This window comes from Ranitomeya imitator, chromosome 2 (genome assembly GCF_032444005.1).
Source record: "Ranitomeya imitator isolate aRanImi1 chromosome 2, aRanImi1.pri, whole genome shotgun sequence".
Classification (NCBI taxonomy): domain Eukaryota; kingdom Metazoa; phylum Chordata; class Amphibia; order Anura; family Dendrobatidae; genus Ranitomeya; species Ranitomeya imitator.
In genome coordinates, this window is record NC_091283.1 from 22,299,166 (window position 1) to 22,320,926 (window position 21,761).

The following is a 21,761-nucleotide window of genomic DNA, read 5'->3' on the forward strand; positions in this document are numbered from 1 at the left end:
AGCAGAGCTTTACACTAGAGCAATATGGGATGGGAAAAATACAGCCGGGAAGAAATATGTGGCTCCTGAATTCTCTTGAGAACCTGATATTAGAAGTGGAAATTGAAAAAAAAACCAAGAAACTCTGAATGAAAGTAGAGGAGCCGACCACAAACTAAATGTGTCTATACAAATGCATGGAGCAACAGTGTAGCTACAAGAGGGGCCCCGCTCTCTTAGGGTCCCACCCGGAGTTACGCTACTGTAACACTCTGTTGCAGAGCAGGGAAGCTGTCACCTGGCCACTATGGGGCCCATGAGTGAGGGGAGGCCGATGCTAGCACCTGGCCCCCCACCTGTCATCGCAAGTTCAACTGGATGCCGATACAGTTGAAAGCAATGATGAGAGAGAGAGCGACAAGAAGAACAGAAAGGACACTATTGTAGATGTTAACTATAGGCCACCTGGACAAACTGAAGATATGGATGAACTCATTTTACATCATATGGCTTTGTTCCAAAAAGTGATCATGTCACACACAGTGAAGGGAGACTAAGTGCAACATGAAGGGATAAGGGAGAGTGGGGAGGAGTAGTAACCCCTAAACAGATCTAACATCACCCTGTCTGCCCTATCGTCCCTATATAGGTTCCGCACCTATCGCCGAGCAGGATGCCTAATTCTTCCTGACTCTGGCGATAAGCCCTGCATCAAGGGGACACTTAGCTTGAGTAGACTCAGAGAGAAACACAGATGTCCTCCAAACACCAGAGAGGAAGATAGCTGACTGCTATAGCTGCAAGCCGCAACACGACACTGGAAATACAACCAGTGGCAAAAAATTATGTAATCACCGGCCTTGGAGGATGTTCATTCAGTTGTTTATTTTTTTTTTTTATAGAAAAAGCAGATCACAGACATGGCACAAAACTACAGTCATTTCAAATGACAACTTTCTAATAAACACTAAAAGAAATCAAGAACAAAAAATGATGTAGTCAGTAATGGTTACTTTGGTTACTTTTTTAGAACAAGCAGAGGGGAAAAATTATGGACTCACTCAATTATGTGGGAAAAAAATATGTAATCGTGAAAAACAAACAAAAAAACACTCCAACACATCACTAGTACTTTGTTGCACCACCTCTGGCTTTTATTACAGCTTGCAGTCTCTGAGGCCTGGACTTAATGAGTGTCACACAGAACTCTTCATCAACCTGGCTCCAACTTTCTCCGATTATTGTCCCCAGATCTGCTTTGCAGGTTGGATTCTTGTCATGGACCATTTTCTTCAACTTCCACCAAAAGATTTTCTATTGGATTGAGATCCGGACTATTTGCAGCCATGACATTGACTTTCTGTCTTTTTTCAAGGAATGTTTGCACAGTTTTTGCTCTATGGCAGGAGGCATTATCATCTTGAGAAATGATTTCATCATCCCCAAACATCCTTTCAACTGATGGGATAAGAAAAGTGTCCAAAATATCAACATAAACTTGTGCATTTATTGATGATGTAATAACAGCCGTCTCCCCAGTGCCTTTACCTGACATGTAGCCTCATATCATCAATGACTGTGGAAATTTGCATGTTCTCTTCAGGCAGTCATCTTTATAAATCTCATTGGAACGGCACCAAACAAAAGTTCCAGCATCATCACCTTGCCCAATGCAGATTCGTGATTCATCACTGAATATTACTTTCATCCAGTCATCCACAGTCCACGATTGATTTTCCTTAGCCCATTGTAACCTTGTTTTTTCTGTTTAGGTGTTAATGATGGCTTTCATTTAGCTTTTTTGTCTGTAAATCCCATTTCCTTTAGGCGGTTTCTTACAGATCGGTCACAGACGTTGATTCCAGTTTCCTCCCATTCGTTCCTCATTTGTTTTGTTGTGCATTTCCTGTTTTGGAGACATATTGCTTTAAGTTTCTGGTCTTGACGCTTTGAAGTCTTCCTCGGTCTACCAGTATGTTTGCCTTTAACAATCTTCCCATGTTTGTATTTGGTCCAGATTTTAGACACAGCTGATTGTGACCAACCAACATTTTTTGCATCGTTGCGTGATGATTTACCCTCTTTTAACAGTTTGATAATCCTCTCCTTTGTTTCAATTGACATCTCTCGTGTTGGAGCCATGATTCATGTCAGTCCACTCGGTGCAGCAGCTCTCCAAGGTGTGATCACTCCTATTTAGATGCAGACTAACGAGCAGATCTAATTTGATGCAGGTGTTTATTTCGGGAATTGAAATTTAGCATAATAAAAACACAGCAAAAACTTAAGTTCACACAGGGCGTTTTTGCTGCCTTTTTATGCTAATTTTCAGCTGCTTTTTACAATACCAGCAAATCCTATGAGATTTCAGAAATCTCATGCACACACATTGGTTTTTTGTTTGATCAGTATTTTGTGCTTTGCTGCGTTTTTTGAACATAGAGCATGTCACTTCTTTCAGCGTTTTTCCTGCGTTTTTTCACCCATTTACTTGAATGGGGGTTGAAAAAAACGCAGCAAAAACGCATGTATTATTATTTGCTGCGTTTTTGCTGATGAAATTCAAGGACAAATTGCAGAACCGCTAGCCAAAATCTTTGAAAAATTCAAGAGAACAGGAGAAGTCCCAGAAGATTGGAGAAGGGCAAATGTTGTCCCTTTCTTCAAAAAAGAAAAGAAGACGAAGCCAGGAAATTACAGGCCAGTGAGTCTTACCTCTATACTAGGAAAGATCTGTGAACAAATTATTAAACAGCATGTATGTAAGTACTTAGATAAGACTTCAGTAATTAACCAGAGCCAGCATGGGTTTGTAGCAAACAAGTCATGCCAGACTAATCTAATGTCCTTTTACGATGGAATCACTGACTGGGTGGATCAGAGAAATGCGGTAGATATAGTATATCTCGACTTCAGCAAAGCATTTGATAAAGTATTTCATACTATCCTTATTGAAAAAAATGACTAAGTATGGGATTGACAAATCTATGGTTAGGTGGATTCATAACTGGCTCAATGATCATACTCAAAAAGTGGTGATAAATGGTTGCATATCCAATTGAAAGAGTGTTTCAGGTGGGTACCACAAGGCTCTGTCCTGGCCCCAGTGTTGTTCAACGTTTTTATAAACGATCTAGATAAAGGAACTGAAGGTAAACTAATCAAAATGGCAGACGATGCAAAGCTAGGAGGGATAACGAACACTAGAGAAGAAAGAGAAAGGATTCAGAAGGATCTAGAGAAGCATGAACAATGGGTAGCGAGTCTAGCGACTAATAGAATGATATTTAACAGGGAGAAATGCAAGATTCTACATCTGGGCAAGAAAAATGAAAATTACACCTGCAGAATGGGAGGAATAGAACTAAGCAACAGCTCGTGTGAAAAAGAGTTGGGTATACTAACAGATAATAGATCACAGACTGCACATGAGTCAACAGTGTGATGCAGCAGCAAAAAAAGGCAAACACAGTTCTAGGATGTATTAAGAGAAGTATAGAGTCTAGATCACATGAAGTAATGGTCCCCTCTACTCCTCCTTGGTCAGACCTCATCTGGAATACTGGGTCCAGTTCTGGGCACATTTTTAAAAAGACATTGAAAAACTGGAGCAAGTTCAGGGAAGAGCCACCAGAATGGTGAGCGGACTGCAAAGTATGTCCTACGAGGAACAGTTAAATGGTCTGGGAATGTTTAGCTTGCAAAAAAGAACGCTAAGAGGACTTAATAGCTGTCTACAAATATCTGAAGGGCTGTCACAGTGTAGCGGGATCATCATTACTCTCATTTGCAAATGGAGACATGAGAAGCAATGGAATAAAACTGAAAGGGAGAAGATACAGATCAGATATTAATAAAAACTTTTTGACAGTGAGGGTGATCAATGAGTGGAACAGGCGGCCACGGTGGTGAGTTCTGCTTCAATGAAAGTCTTCAAACAGAGGCTGGACAGACATCTGGCTGAGATTTTTTAGTGACTCCTGCATTGAGCAGAGGGTTGGACACGATGACCATGGAGGTCCCTTCCAACTCTAGGATTCTATGATCGCAGAGATCAATTTTACAATAAGATTGTACAATAAATTCATATATGAGGGTCTTATAGCGGGACAATCACTTTTTTTGGTGGGTGATGTTCTGGGCTTGTCTGCTACTTACCTGCTGTGGGGTCATAAGATGGATGAGGGACGGGTCCAGGTGCTATCGGCATGGGGAACAGGTACCCCTGGATGCAGTGTTTGGGGTGCGCTTGACTGGCTGGAGAGACAGTTTAGAACATTTTGCATTAGGGGGGACAATGGGTGCCCTGGGAAACCAGAGAAGACTCACACCCCCCTCCCCAGGCCTGGTGGCGCACGCCGTGTTACCCACATTACTGCAAATAATTGCAATCTTTTTTGGAATTTTTTAAAATCTTGTGATTTCCATCTAACCAACAAATCACAATATGGCACAAACAGCTCTAAGTTCAGGCTCAGTTGGTTAATAAATCTGACCCATAGCAGACAGGATGTTATTGTGGAGTAAAGGTGTAAAAAGATGTATAAATGTGGGCAAGCTCTGCTATTAGTATAGTCACCGGGCCACCAGGGGTTAATAATAAGGCCCCGTCCCAACCAAATACAAACCAGGCAGCACCCTCAAGCCTCTGTATATGGTGACCCACCCCTCCAGCCTCTGTATATGGTGACCCACCTCTCCGGCCTCTGTATATAGTGACCCACCTCTCCGGCCTCTGTATATGGTGACCCACCCCTCCAGCCTCTGTATATAGTGACCCACCTCTCCGGCCTCTGTATATAGTGACCCACCTCTCCGGCCTCTGTATATGGTGACCCACCTCTCCGGCCTCTGTATATAGTGACCCACCTCTCCAGCCTCTGTATATGTGACCCACCTCTCCAGCCTCTGTATATGTGACCCACCTCTCCGGCCTCTGTATATGGTGACCCACCCCTCCAGCCTCTGTATATGGTGACCCACCTCTCCGGCCTCTGTATATAGTGACCCACCCCTCCAGCCTCTGTATATAGTGACCCACCTCTCCAGCCTCTGTATATGTGACCCACCCCTCCAGCCTCTGTATATAGTCACCCACCCCTCCAGCCTCTGTATATAGTGACCCACCCCTCCAGCCTCTGTATATGTAACCCACCCCTCATCCTCTGTATATAGTGACCCACCCCTCCAGCCTCTGTATATGTAACCCACCCCTCATCCTCTGTATATAGTGACCCACCCCTCCAGCCTCTGTATATGTGACCCACTCCTCCAGCCTCTGTATATGTGACCCACTCCTCCGGCCTCTGTATATGTGACCCACCCCTCCAGCCTCTGTATATGTGACCCACCCCTCCAGCCTCTGTATATGTAACCCACCCCTCATCCTCTGTATATAGTGACCCACCCCTCCAGCCTCTGTATATAGTGACCCACCTCTCCAGCCTCTGTATATGTAACCCACCCCTCATCCTCTGTATATAGTGACCCACCCCTCCAGCCTCTGTATATGTGACCCACTCCTCCAGCCTCTGTATATGTGACCCACTCCTCCGGCCTCTGTATATGTGACCCACCCCTCCAGCCTCTGTATATGTGACCCACCCCTCCAGCCTCTGTATATGTAACCCACCCCTCATCCTCTGTATATAGTGACCCACCCCTCCAGCCTCTGTATATGTGACCCACTCCTCCGGCCTCTGTATATGTGACCCACCCCTCCAGCCTCTGTATATAGTGACCCACCCCTCCACCCTCTGTATATGTGACCCACCCCTCCGGCCTCTGTATATGTGACCCACCACTCCACCCTCTGTATATAGTGACCCACCACTCCAGCCTCTGTATATAGTGACCCACCCCTCCAGCCTCTGTATATAGTGACCCACCCCTCCAGCCTCTGTATATAGTCATCCACCCCTCCAGCCTCTGTATATAGTCACCCACCCCTCCAGCCTCTGTATATAGTGACTCACCCCTCCAGCCTCTGTATATAGTGACCCACCCCTCCAGCCTCTGTATATAGTGACCCACCCCTCCAGCCTCTGTATATAGTCACCCACCCCTCCAGCCTCTGTATATAGTGACCCACCCCTCCAGCCTCTGTATATAGTCATCCACCCCTCCAGCCTCTGTATATAGTCACCCACCCCTCCAGCCTCTGTATATAGTGACCCACCCCTCCAGCCTCTGTATATAGTCATCCACCCCTCCAGCCTCTGTATATAGTGACCCACCACTCCACCCTCTGTATATAGTGACCCACCCCTCCGGACTCTGTATATAGTGACCCACCCCTCCAGCCTCTGTATATAGTGACCCACCCCTCCAGCCTCTGTATATAGTGACCCACCCCTCCGGACTCTGTATATAGTGACCCACCCCTCCGGACTCTGTATATAGTGACCCACCCCTCCAGCCTCTGTATATAGTGACCCACCCCTCCAGCCTCTGTATATAGTCACCCACCCCTCCAGCCTCTGTATATAGTGACCCACCCCTCCAGCCTCTGTATATAGTCATCCACCCCTCCAGCCTCTGTATATAGTGACCCACCCCTCCAGCCTCTGTATATAGTCACCCACCCCTCCAGCCTCTGTATATAGTCATCCACCCCTCCAGCCTCTGTATATAGTGACCCACCCCTCCAGCCTCTGTATATAGTCACCCACCCCTCCAGCCTCTGTATATAGTGACCCACCCCTCCAGCCTCTGTATATAGTCACCCACCCCTCCAGCCTCTGTATATAGTGACTCACCCCTCCAGCTTCTGTATATAGTGACCCACCCCTCCAGCTTCTGTATATAGTGACCCACCCCTCCAGCCTCTGTATATAGTGACCCACCCCTCCAGCCTCTGTATATAGTGACCCACCCCTCCAGCCTCTGTATATAGTGACTCACCCCTCCGGCCTCTGTATATAGTGACTCACCCCTCCAGCCTCTGTATATAGTGACTCACCCCTCCAGCCTCTGTATATAGTGACCCACCCCTCCGGCCTCTGTATATAGTGACTCACCCCTCCAGCTTCTGTATATAGTGACCCACCCCTCCAGCCTCTGTATATAGTGACCCACCCCTCCGGCCTCTGTATATAGTGACTCACCCCTCCAGCTTCTGTATATAGTGACCCACCCCTCCGGCCTCTGTATATAGTGACTCACCCCTCCAGCTTCTGTATATAGTGACCCACCCCTCCGGCCTCTGTATATAGTGACTCACCCCTCCAGCTTCTGTATATAGTGACCCACCCCTCCAGCCTCTGTATATAGTGACCCACCCCTCCGGCCTCTGTATATAGTGACTCACCCCTCCAGCTTCTGTATATAGTGACCCACCCCTCCAGCTTCTGTATATAGTGACCCACCCCTCCAGCCTCTGTATATAGTGACCCACCCCTCCAGCCTCTGTATATAGTGACCCACCCCTCCAGCTTCTGTATATAGTGACCCACCCCTCCAGCTTCTGTATATAGTGACCCACCCCTCCAGCCTCTGTATATAGTGACCCACCCCTCCAGCTTCTGTATATAGTGACCCACCCCTCCAGCCTCTGTATATAGTGACTCACCCCTCCAGCTTCTGTATATAGTGACCCACCCCTCCAGCTTCTGTATATAGTGACTCACCCCTCCAGCCTCTGTATATAGTGACCCACCCCTCCAGCTTCTGTATATAGTGACCCACCCCTCCAGCCTCTGTATATAGTGACCCACCCCTCCGGCCTCTGTATATAGTGACTCACCCCTCCAGCTTCTGTATATAGTGACCCACCCCTCCAGCTTCTGTATATAGTGACTCACCCCTCCAGCTTCTGTATATAGTGACCCACCCCTCCAGCTTCTGTATATAGTGACCCACCCCTCCGGCCTCTGTATATAGTGACTCACCCCTCCAGCTTCTGTATATAGTGACTCACCCCTCCAGCTTCTGTATATAGTGACCCACCCCTCCAGCCTCTGTATATAGTGACCCACCCCTCCAGCCTCTGTATATAGTGACCCACCCCTCCGGCCTCTGTATATAGTGACTCACCCCTCCAGCTTCTGTATATAGTGACTCACCCCTCCAGCTTCTGTATATAGTGACCCACCCCTCCAGCTTCTGTATATAGTGACCCACCCCTCCAGCCTCTGTATATAGTGACCCACCCCTCCAGCCTCTGTATATAGTGACCCACCCCTCCAGCCTCTGTATATAGTGACCCACCCCTCCAGCCTCTGTATATAGTGACTCACCCCTCCAGCCTCTGTATATAGTGACTCACCCCTCCGTCCTCGGTATATGTGATCGTCCCCTCCTGCCTCTGTATAAGATGTCGACCCCTCCAGCTTCTATAAAGGCCAGAGCAGGGATATTCCATGTTACCAGGTGCCAGGAGGGGTCGCTGATGACAATGAGAAGAGCTTTTGTGAATGGACTGGATTACAGATGACACAACTTTACTCACTGAACCAGAAGTTCCAGATTGTCTCCTGGAAATCTTCCCCATTGAACCAACATCTCCAAAAGAAACCCTCATGGTGAAAGTACAGGGGTGCGGCCGGGGTGGGGGGCACATCTGTGCTGTTCTGCAATCAGAGATAGAGAGAGAGTCAGCTGCCATCATCCACCACTGTTCCTCATCTGTCCTGGCTCCAGCGCCGGTCCATCTATCTGCTACTATGTGATTCCTGGAGCTAACCACTTGACCAACCCAGCTCTGCTATTACTGGGCTCTGCAGCAGCTATATCACGCATGCCTCATGACAAAACCCCCTCTGCCGCTCTACAGTGCTGTCTGCACACTCGGCTCTGCTATTCGGCTCTGCTATTCCAGCTCTGCTCATCCACGTACCATCCGGCACCTCCACCTGATGCATCACCGTCTCCGCTCTGCTCACCTTGACCTATGACTTACCCGATCCACATCGTCAAGTGCGACCATAACACCATCATCATCACCATCAGTTATGGGCTCGTGCATTTGTCATAGAAGCTCTGCTTTGTTATAAAGTGTGGAGACATCAGATGCCAATGATTGAACAGACACCGACACCAGCTGCATAACAGAATGGCAACATCTGCAGCATTGGGGTGATACATACAGTGGATACGGAAAGTATTAGACCCCTTTAAATGTTTCACTCTTTGTTTCATTGCAGCCATTTGGTAAATTCAGAAAAGTACATTTTTTTCTCATTAATGTGCACTCTGCACCCCATTTTAACTGAACAAAAACAGAAATGTAGAAATTTTTGCAAATTTACTAAAAAAGAAAAACTGAACTATCACATGGTCATAAGTCTTCAGCCCCTTTGCTCAGTATTGAGTAGAAGCCCCTTTTGAGCTCGTACAGCCAGGAGTCTTCTTGTGAATGATGCAACAAGTTTTTCACCCCTGGATTTGGGGATCCTCGGCCATTCTTCCTTGCAGATCCTCTCCACTTCCGTCAGGTTGGATGGTGAACGCTGGTGGACGCCATTTTCAGGTCTCTCCAGAGATGCTCCATTGGGTTTAGGTCAGGGCTCTGGCTGGGCCGGTCAGGAATGGTCACAGAGTTGTTCTGAAGCCACTCCTTTGTTATTTTAGCTGTGGGCTTAGGGTCATTGTGTTGGAAGGTGAACCTTCAGCCAAGTCTAAGGTCCAGAGCACTCTGGAAGAGGTTTTCATCCAGGATATCTCTGTACTTGGCCGCATTCATGTTTCCTTCAATGAAAACCAGTCGTCCTGTCCCTGCAGCTGAAAACACCCCCATAGTATGATGCTGCCACCACCATGCTTCACTGTAGGGATTGTATTGGGCAGGTGATGAGCAGTGACTGGTTTTCTCCACACATACCGCTTAGAATTATCACCAAAAAGTTCTATCTTCATCTCATCAGACCAGAGAATCTTATTTCTCATACTCTGGGAGTCCTTCATGTGTTTTATAGCAAACTCTATGCGGCTTTCATATGTCTTGCACTGAGGAGAGGCTTCCGTCGGACCACTCTGCCATAAAGGCCCGACTGGTGGAGGGCTGCAGGGATAGGTGACTTTGTGGAACTTTCTCCCATCTCCTTGCTGCATCTCTGGAGCTCAGCCACAGTGATCTTCGGGTTCTTCTTTATCTCTCACCGAGGCTCTTCTCCCATGATTGCTCAGTTTGGCTGGACGGCCAGGTCTAGGAAGACTTCTGGTGGTCCCAAACTTCCATTTAAGGATTATGGAGACCACTGTGTTCTTAGGAACCTTGAGTCCTGCAGAAATTCTGTTGTAACCTTGGCCAGATCTGTGCCTTGCCACAATTCTGTCTCTGAGCTCCTTGGCCAGTTCCTTTGGCCTCATGATTCTCATTTGGTCTGACATGCACTGTGAGCTGTGAGGTCTTATACAGACAGGTGTGCGCCGCTCCAAATCAAGTCCTATCAGATTAATTACACACAACCGGACTCCAATGAAGGAGTAGAACCATCTCAAGGAGGATCACAAGGAAATGGACAACATGTGACTTACATATGAGTGTCTGAGCAAAGGGTCTGAATACTTATGACCATGTGATATTTCAGTTTTACTTTTCTAAAAGATTTGCAAAAATTTCTATATTTCTGTTTATTCAGTCAAGATGGGGTGCACAGTGTATATTAATGAGAAAACAAAATCAACTTTTTTGAATTAACCAAATGGCTGCAATGTAACAAAGAGTGAAAAATTTAAAGGGGTCTGAATACTTTCTGCACCCACTGTAACTGAGAACAGAGAAGCCCCCGGAGGTGGATGTGGGGGGCACATACTTTCTACACATATTAATGTCTATGGATGTAGATGAGGACAGAGAAGCCCCTGGAGGTGGATGTGGGGGGCACATACTTTCTCCATATTAATGTCTATGGATGTAGATGAGGACAGAGAAGCCCCCGGAGGAGGATGTGGGGGGCTCATATTGTCTCCATATTAATGTCTATAGATGAGGACAGAGAAGCCCCCGGAGGAGGATGTGGGGGGGCACATACTTTCTCCATATTAATGTCTATGGATGTAGATGAGGACAGAGAAGCCCCCGGAGGTGGATGTGGGGGGCACATACTTTCTCCATATTAATGTCTATGGATGTAGATGAGGACAGAGAAGCCCCCGGAGGTGGATGTGGGGGGCACATACTTTCTCCATATTAATGTCTATGGATGTAGATGAGGACAGAGAAGCCCCTGGAGGAGGATGTGGGGGGCACATACTTTCCTCCATATTAATGTCTATGGATGTAGATGAGGACAGAGAAGCCCCTGGAGGAGGATGTAGGGGGCACATACTTTCTCCATATTAATGTCTATGGATGTAGATGAGGACACAGAAGCCACCGGAGGTGGATGTGGGGGGCACATACTTTCTCCATATTAATGTCTATGGATGTAGATGAGGACAGAGAAGCCCCCGGAGGAGGATGTGGGGGGCACATACTTTCTCCATATTAATGTCTATGGATGTAGATGAGGACAGAGAAGCCCCCGGAGGAGGATGTGGGGGGCACATACTTTCTCCATATTAATGTCTATGGATGTAGATGAGGACAGAGAAGCCCCCGGAGGTGGATATGAGGGGCACATACTGTCTCCATATTAATGTCTATGGATGTAGATGAAGACAGAGAAGCCCCCGGAGGTGGATGTGGGGGGCACATACTGTCTCCATATTAATGTCTATGGATGTAGATGAGGACAGAGAAGCCCCCGGAGGAGGATGTGGGGGGCACATACTTTCTCCATATTAATGTCTATGGATGTAGATGAGGACAGAGAAGCCCCCGGAGGAGGAAGTGGGGGGCACATACTGTCTCCATATTAATGTCTATGGATGTAGATGAGGACAGAGAAGCCCCCGGAGGAGGATGTGGGGGGCACATACTTTCCTCCATATTAATGTCTATGGATGTAGATGAGGACACAGAAGCCCCCGGAGGTGGATGTGGGGGGCACATACTTTCTCCATGTTAATGTCTATGGATGTAGATGAGGACAGAGAAGCCCCCGGAGGAGGATGTGGGGGGCACATACTTTCTCCATATTAATGTCTATGGATGTAGATGAGGACAGAGAAGCCCCCGGAGGTGGATATGAGGGGCACATACTGTCTCCATATTAATGTCTATGGATGTAGATGAAGACAGAGAAGCCCCCGGAGGTGGATGTGGGGGGCACATACTGTCTCCATATTAATGTCTATGGATGTAGATGAGGACAGAGAAGCCCCCGGAGGAGGATGTGGGGGCACATACTTTCTCCATATTAATGTCTATGGATGTAGATGAGGACAGAGAAGCCCCCGGAGGAGGATGTGGGGGGCACATACTGTCTCCATATTAATGTCTATGGATGTAGATGAGGACAGAGAAGCCCCCAGATGAGGATGTGGGGGGCACATACTTTCTCCATATTAATGTCTATGGATGTAGATGAGGACAGAGAAGCCCCCGGAGGAGGATGTGGGGGGCACATACTTTCTCCATATTAATGTCTATGGATGTAGATGAGGACAGAGAAGCCCCCGGAGGTGGATGTGGGGGGCACATACTTTCTCCATATTAATGTCTATGGATGTAGATGAGGACAGAGAAGCCCCCGGAGGAGGATGTGGGGGGCACATATTTTCTCCATATTAATGTCTATGGATGTAGATGAGGACAAAGAAGCCCCCGGTGGTGGATGTGGGGGGCACATACTTTCTCCATATTAATGTCTATGGATGTAGATGAGGACAGAGAAGCCCCCAGATGAGGATGTGGGGGACACATACTTTCTCCATATTAATGTCTATGGATGTAGATGAGGACAGAGAAGCCCCCGGAGGAGGATGTGGGGGGCACATACTTTCTCCATATTAATGTCTATGGATGTAGATGAGGACAGAGAAGCCCCCGGAGGTGGATGTGGGGGGCACATACTGTCTCCATATTAATGTATATGGATGTAGATGAGGACAGAGAAGCCCCCGGAGGAGGATGTGGGGGGGCACATACTTTCTCCATATTAGTGTATATAGATGTAGATGAGGACAGAGAAGCCCCCGGAGGAGGATGTGGGGGGCACATACTTTCTCCATATTAATGTCTATGGATGTAGATGAGAACAGAGAAGCCCCTGGAGGTGGATGTGGGGGGCACATACTGTCTCCATATTAATGTCTATGGATGTAGATGAGGACAGAGAAGCCCCTGGAGGTGGATGTGGGGGGCACATACTGTCTCCATATTAATGTCTATGGATGTAGATGAGGACAGAGAAGCCCCCGGAGGAGGATGTGGGGGGCACATACTTTCTCCATATTAATGTCTATGGATGTAGATGAGGACAGAGAAGCCCCCGGAGGAGGATGTGGGGGGCACATACTTTCTCCATATTAATGTCTATGGATGTAGATGAGGACAGAGAAGCCCCCGGAGGAGGATGTGGGGGGCACATACTTTCTCCATATTAATGTCTATGGATGTAGATGAGGACAGAGAAGCCCCCGGAGGTGGATGTGGGGGGCACATACTTTCTCCATATTAATGTCTATGGATGTAGATGAGGACAGTGAAGCCCCCGGAGGAGGATGTGGGGGGCACATACTGTCTCCATATTAATGTCTATGGATGTAGATGAGGACAGAGAAGCCCCCAGATGAGGATGTGGGGGACACATACTTTCTCCATATTAATGTCTATGGATGTAGATGAGGACAGAGAAGCCCCCGGAGGAGGATGTGGGGGGCACATACTTTCTCCATATTAATGTCTATGGATGTAGATGAGGACAGAGAAGCCCCTGGAGGTGGATGTGGGGGGCACATACTTTCTCCATATTAATGTCTATGGATGTAGATGAGGACAGAGAAGCCCCCGGAGGAGGATGTGGGGGGCACATACTTTCTCCATATTAATGTCTATGGATGTAGATGAGGACAGAGAAGCCCCCGGAGGTGGATGTGGGGGGCACATACTTTCTCCATATTAATGTCTATGGATGTAGATGAGGACAGTGAAGCCCCCGGAGGAGGATGTGGGGGGCACATACTGTCTCCATATTAATGTCTATGGATGTAGATGAGGACAGAGAAGCCCCCAGATGAGGATGTGGGGGACACATACTTTCTCCATATTAATGTCTATGGATGTAGATGAGGACAGAGAAGCCCCCGGAGGAGGATGTGGGGGGCACATACTTTCTCCATATTAATGTCTATGGATGTAGATGAGGACAGAGAAGCCCCCGGAGGTGGATGTGGGGGGCACATACTTTCTCCATATTAGTGTATATAGATGTAGATGAGGACAGAGAAGCCCCCGGAGGAGGATGTGGGGGGCACATACTTTCTCCATATTAATGTCTATGGATGTAGATGAGGACAGAGAAGCCCCTGGAGGTGGATGTGGGGGGCACATACTGTCTCCATATTAATGTCTATGGATGTAGATGAGGACAGAGAAGCCCCCGGAGGAGGATGTGGGGGGCACATACTTTCTCCATATTAATGTCTATGGATGTAGATGAGGACAGAGAAGCCCCTGGAGGTGGATGTGGGGGGCACATACTGTCTCCATATTAATGTCTATGGATGTAGATGAGGACAGAGAAGCCCCCGGAGGAGGATGTGGGGGGCACATACTTTCTCCATATTAATGTCTATGGATGTAGATGAGGACAGAGAAGCCCCTGGAGGAGGATGTGGGGGGCACATACTTTCTCCATATTAATGTCTATGGATGTAGATGAGGACAGAGAAGCCCCCAGATGAGGATGTGGGGGGCACATACTTTCTCCATATTAATGTCTATGGATGTAGATGAGGACAGAGAAGCCCCCGGAGGAGGATGTGGGGGGCACATACTGTCTCCATATTAATGTCTATGGATGTAGATGAGGACAGAGAAGCCCCCAGAGGAGGATGTGGGGGGCACATACTTTCTCCATATTAATGTCTATGGATGTAGATGAGGACAGAGAAGCCCCCGGAGGAGGATGTGGGGGGCACATACTGTCTCCATATTAATGTCTATGGATGTAGATGAGGACAGAGAAGCCCCCGGAGGAGGATGTGGGGGGCACATACTTTCTCCATATTAATGTCTATGGATGTAGATGAGGACAGAGAAGCCCCCGGAGGTGGATGTGAGGGGCACATACTGTCTCCATATTAATGTCTATGGATGTAGATGAGGACAGAGAAGCCCCCGGAGGTGGATGTGGGGGGCACATACTGTCTCCATATTAATGTCTATGGATGTAGATGAGGACAGAGAAGCCCCCAGAGGAGGATGTGGGGGGCACATACTTTCTCCATATTAATGTCTATGGATGTAGATGAGGACAGAGAAGCCCCCGGAGGTGGATGTGGGGGGCACATACTTTCTCCATATTAATGTCTATGGATGTAGATGAGGACAGAGAAGCCCCCGGAGGAGGATGTGGGGGGCACATACTGTCTCCATATTAATGTCTATGGATGTAGATGAGGACAGAGAAGCCCCCAGATGAGGATGTGGGGGGCACATACTTTCCTCCATATTAATGTCTATGGATGTAGATGAGGACAGTGAAGCCCCCGGAGGTGGATGTGGGGGGCACATACTATCTCCATATTAATGTCTATGGATGTAGATGAGGACAGAGAAGCCCCCGGAGGAGGATGTGGGGGGCACATACTTTCTCCATATTAATGTCTATGGATGTAGATGAGGACAGAGAAGCCCCCGGAGGAGGATGTGGGGGGCACATACTTTCTCCATATTAATGTCTATGGATGTAGATGAGGACAGAGAAGCCCCCGGAGGTGGATGTGGGGGGCACATACTGTCTCCATATTAATGTATATGGATGTAGATGAGGACAGAGAAGCCCCCGGAGGTGGATGTGGGGGGCACATACTTTCTCCATATTAATGTCTATGGATGTAGATGAGGACAGAGAAGCCCCCAGAGGAGGATGTGGGGGGCACATACTTTCTCCATATTAGTGTATATAGATGTAGATGAGGACAGAGAAGCCCCCGGAGGAGGATGTGGGGGGGCACATACTGTCTCCATATTAATGTCTATGGATGTAGATGAGGACAGAGAAGCCCCCGGAGGTGGATGTGGGGGGCACATACTTTCTCCATATTAATGTCTATGGACGTAGATGAGGACAGAGAAGCCCCCGGAGGAGGATGTGGGGGGCACATACTTTCTCCATATTAACGTCTATGGATGTAGATGAGGACAGAGAAGCCCCTGGAGGTGGATGTGGGGGGCACATACTTTTCTCCATATTAATGTCTATGGATGTAGATGAGGACAGAGAAGCCCCTGGAGGTGGATGTGGGGGGCACATACTTTCTCCATATTAATGTATATGGATGTAGATGAGGACAGAGAAGCCCCCGGAGGTGGATGTGGGGGGCACATACTGTCTCCATATTAATGTCTATGGATGTAGATGAGGACAGAGAAGCCCCCAGATGAGGATGTGGGGGGCACATACTGTCTCCATATTAATGTCTATGGATGTAGATGAGGACAGAGAAGCCCCCGGAGGAGGATGTGGGGGGCACATACTGTCTCCATATTAATGTCTATGGATGTAGATGAGGACAGTGAAGCCCCCGGAGGTGGATGTGGGGGGCACATACTTTCTCCATATTAATGTCTATGGATGTAAATGAGGACAGAGAAGCCCCCGGAGGAGGATGTAGGGGGCACATACTTTCTCCATATTAATGTCTATAGATGTAGATGAGGACAGTGAAGCCCCCGGAGGTGGATGTGGGGGGCACATACTTTCTCCATATTAATGTCTATGGATGTAAATGAGGACAGAGAAGCCCCCAGATGAGGATGTGGGGGGCACATACTGTCTCCATATTAATGTCTATAGATGTAGATGAGGACAGTGAAGCCCCTGGAGGTGGATGTGGGGGCACATACTTTCTCCATATTAATGTCTATAGATGTAGATGAGGACAGTGAAGCCCCCGGAGGTGGATGTGGGGGGCACATACTTTCTCCATATTAATGTCTATAGATGTAGATGAGGACAGTGAAGCCCCTGGAGGAGGATGTGGGGGGCAAATACTTTCTCCATATTAATGTCTATGGATGTAGATGAGGACAGAGAAGCCCCCGGAGGAGGATGTGGGGGGCACATACTTTCTCCATATTAATGTCTATGGATGTAGATGAGGACAGAGAAGCCCCCGGAGGTGGATGTGGGGGGCACATACTTTCTCCATATTAATGTCTATGGATGTAGATGAGGACAGAGAAGCCCCCGGAGAAGGATGTGGGGGGCACATACTGTCTCCATATTAATGTCTATGGATGTAGATGAGGACAGTGAAGCCCCCGGAGGTGGATGTGGGGGGCACATACTTTCTCCATATTAATGTCTATAGATGTAGATGAGGACAGAGAAGCCCCCGGAAAAGGATGTGGGGGGCACATACTGTCTCCATATTAATGTCTATGGATGTAGATGATGATAGAGAAGCCCCCGGAGGTGGATGTGGGGGGCACATACTTTCTCCATATTAATGTCTATGGATGTAGATGAGGACAGTGAAGCCCCCGGAGGAGGATGTGGGGGGCACATACTTTCTCCATATTAATGTCTATGGATGTAGATGGGGACAGAGAAGCCCCCAGAGGAGGATGTGGGGGGCACATACTTTCTCCATATTAATGTCTATGGATGTAGATGAGGACAGAGAAGCCCCCAGAGGAGGATGTGGGGGGCACATACTTTCTCCATATTAATGTCTATGGATGTAGATGGGGACAGAGAAGCCCCCAGAGGAGGATGTGGGGGGCACATACTTTCTCCATATTAATGTCTATGGATGTAGATGAGGACAGAGAAGCCCCCGGAGGTGGATGTGGGGGGCACATACTTTCCTCCATATTAATGTCTATGGATGTAGATGAGGACAGAGAAGCCCCCGGAGGTGGATGTGGGGAGCACATACTTTCTCCATATTAATGTCTATGGATGTAGATGAGGACAGTGAAGCCCCCGGAGGAGGATGTGGGGGGCACATACTATCTCCATATTAATGTCTAGGGATGTAGATGAGGACAGAGAAGCCCCCGGAGGTGGATGTGGGGGGCACATACTTTCTCCATATTAATGTCTATGGATGTAGATGAGGACAGAGAAGCCCCCGGAGGAGGATGTGGGGGGCACATACTTTCCTCCATATTAATGTCTATGGATGTAGATAAGGACAGAGAAGCTCCCGGAGGAGGATGTGGGGGGCACATACTGTCTCCATATTAATGTCTATGGATGTAGATGAGGACATAGAAGCCCCCGGAGGTGGATGGGGGGGGCACATACTTTCTCCATATTAATATCTATGAATGTAGATGAGGACAGAGAAGCCCCCGGAGGTGGATGTGGGGGGCACATACTTTTCTCCATATTAATGTCTATGGATGTAGATGAAAGATAGAGAAGCCCCCGGAGGTGGATGTGGGGGGCACATACTTTCTCCATATTAATGTCTATGGATGTAGATGAGGACAGAGAAGCCCCCGGAGGAGGATGTGGGGGCACATACTTTCTCCATATTAATGTCTATGGATGTAGATGAGGACAGTGAAGCCCCCGGAGGTGGATGTGGGGGGCACATACTTTTCTCCATATTAATGTCTATGGATGTAGATGAGGACAGTGAAGCCCCCGGAGGTGGATGTGGGGGGCACATACTTTCTCCATATTAATGTATATGGATGTAGATGAGGACACAGAAGCCCCCGGAGGTGGATGTGGGGGGCACATACTTTCTCCATATTAATGTCTATGGATGTAGATGAGGACAGTGAAGCCCCCGGAGGTGGATGTGGGGGGCACATACTTTCTCCATATTAATGTATATGGATGTAGATGAGGACACAGAAGCCCCCGGAGGTGGATGTGGGGGGCACATACTTTCTCCATATTAATGTCTATGGATGTAGATGAGGACACAGAAGCCCCCGGAGGTGGATGTGGGGGGCACATACTTTCTCCATATTAATGTCTATGGATGTAGATGAGGACAGTGAAGCCCCCGGAGGTGGATGTGGGGGGCACATACTTTCTCCATATTAATGTATATGGATGTAGATGAGGACACAGAAGCCCCCGGAGGTGGATGTGGGGGGCACATACTTTCTCCATATTAATGTCTATAGATGTAGATGAGGACAGAGAAGCCCCCGGAGGTGGATGTGGGGGGCACATACTTTCTCCATATTAATATATATGGATGTAGATGAAGACACAGAAGCCCCCGGAGGTGGATGTGGGGGGCACATACTTTCTCCATATTAATGTCTATGGATGTAGATGAGGACAGTGAAGCCCCCGGAGGTGGATGTGGGGGGCACATACTTTCTCCATATTAATGTATATGGATGTAGATGAGGACACAGAAGCCCCCGGAGGTGGATGTGGGGGGCACATACTTTCTCCATATTAATGTCTATGGATGTAGATGAGGACAGTGAAGCCCCCGGAGGTGGATGTGGGGGGCACATACTTTCCTCCATATTAATGTCTATGGATGTAGATGAGGACAGAGAAGCCCCCGGAGGAGGATGTGGGGGGCACATACTTTCTCCATATTAATGTCTATGGATGTAGATGAGGACAGAGAAGCCCCCGGAGGTGGATGTGGGGGGCACATACTGTCTCCATATTAATGTCTATGGATGTAGATGAGGACAGTGAAGCCCCCGGAGGTGGATGTGGGGGGCACATACTTTTCTCCATATTAATGTCTATGGATGTAGATGAGGACAGTGAAAACCCCGGAGGTGGATGTGGGGGGCACATACTTTCTCCATATTAATGTATATGGATGTAGATGAGGACACAGAAGCCCCCGGAGGTGGATGTGGGGGGCACATACTTTCTCCATATTAATGTCTATGGATGTAGATGAGGACAGTGAAGCCCCCGGAGGTGGATGTGGGGGGCACATACTTTCTCCATATTAATGTATATGGATGTAGATGAGGACACAGAAGCCCCCGGAGGTGGATGTGGGGGGCACATACTTTCTCCATATTAATGTCTATGGATGTAGATGAGGACAGAGAAGCCCCCGGAGGAGGATGTGGGGGGCACATACTTTCCTCCATATTAATGTCTATGGATGTAGATGAGGACAGTGAAGCCCCCGGAGGAGGATGTGGGGGGCACATACTTTCTCCATATTAATGTCTATGGATGTAGATGAGGACACAGAAGCCCCCGGAGGTGGATGTGGGGGGCACATACTTTCTCCATATTAATGTCTATGGATGTAGATGAGGACAGTGAAGCCCCCGGAGGTGGATGTGGGGGGCACATACTTTCTCCATATTAATGTATATGGATGTAGATGAGGACACAGAAGCCCCCGGAGGTGGATGTGGGGGGCACATACTTTCTCCATATTAATGTCTATGGATGTAGATGAGGACAGAGAAGCCCCCGGAGGTGGATGTGGGGGGCACATACTTTCTCCATATTAATGTCTATGGATGTAGATGAGGACAGTGAAGCCCCCGGAGGTGGATGTGGGGGGCACATACTTTCTCCATATTAATGTATATGGATGTAGATGAGGACAGAGAAGCCCCCGGAGGTGGATGTGGGGGGCACATACTTTCTCCATATTAATATCTATGGATGTAGATGAGGACAGAGAAGCCCCCGGAGGAGGATGTGGGGGGCACATACTTTCTCCATATTAATATCTATGGATGTAGATGAGGACAGAGAAGCCCCCGGAGGAGGATGTGGGGGGCACATACTTTCTCCATATTAATGTCTATAGATGTAGATGAGGACAGTGAAGCCCCCGGAGGTGGATGTGGGGGGCACATACTTTTCTCCATATTAATGTCTATGGATGTAGATGAGGACAGTGAAGCCCCCGGAGGTGGATGTGGGGGGCACATACTTTTCTCCATATTAATGTCTATGGATGTAGATGAGGACAGAGAAGCCCCCGGAGGTGGATGTGGGGGGCACATACTTTCTCCATATTAATGTATATGGATGTAGATGAGGACACAGAAGCCCCCGGAGGTGGATGTGGGGGGCACATACTTTCTCCATATTAATGTCTATGGATGTAGATGAGGACACAGAAGCCCCCGGAGGTGGATGTGGGGGGCACATACTTTCTCCATATTAATGTATATGGATGTAGATGAGGACACAGAAGCCCCCGGAGGTGGATGTGGGGGGCACATACTTTCCTCCATATTAATGTCTATGGATGTAGATGAGGACAGAGAAGCCCCCGGAGGTGGATGTGGGGGGCACATACTTTCTCCATATTAATGTCTATGGATGTAGATGAGGACAGTGAAGCCCCCGGAGGTGGATGTGGGGGGCACATACTTTCCTCCATATTAATGTCTATGGATGTAGATGAGGACAGAGAAGCCCCCGGAGGAGGATGTGGGGGGCACATACTTTCTCCATATTAATGTCTATGGATGTAGATGAGGACAGAGAAGCCCCCGGAGGTGGATGTGGGGGGCACATACTGTCTCCATATTAATGTCTATGGATGTAGATGAGGACAGTGAAGCCCCCGGAGGTGGATGTGGGGGGCACATACTTTTCTCCATATTAATGTCTATGGATGTAGATGAGGACAGTGAAGCCCCCGGAGGTGGATGTGGGGGGCACATACTTTCTCCATATTAATGTATATGGATGTAGATGAGGACACAGAAGCCCCCGGAGGTGGATGTGGGGGGCACATACTTTCTCCATATTAATGTCTATGGATGTAGATGAGGACAGTGAAGCCCCCGGAGGTGGATGTGG

General features: G+C 48.2%; 1 protein-coding gene across 2 annotated transcripts in view; it reads right to left on the minus strand.

Annotated features, from left to right (window-relative positions):
• Nucleotides 1-21,761, minus strand: part of LOC138661440 (transmembrane protein 182-like) — a 45,024-nt gene that overhangs the window by 16,362 nt on the left and 6,901 nt on the right. For both annotated transcript variants that reach the window (XM_069746123.1, XM_069746124.1), the window contains exons 2-3: nucleotides 8,429-8,549; nucleotides 4,138-4,236 (exon numbers count right to left, since the gene is read on the minus strand). In XM_069746123.1, the coding sequence (XP_069602224.1) occupies nucleotides 4,138-4,236; nucleotides 8,429-8,549 (220 nt within the window). The remainder of the gene's footprint in view (nucleotides 1-4,137; nucleotides 4,237-8,428; nucleotides 8,550-21,761) is intronic.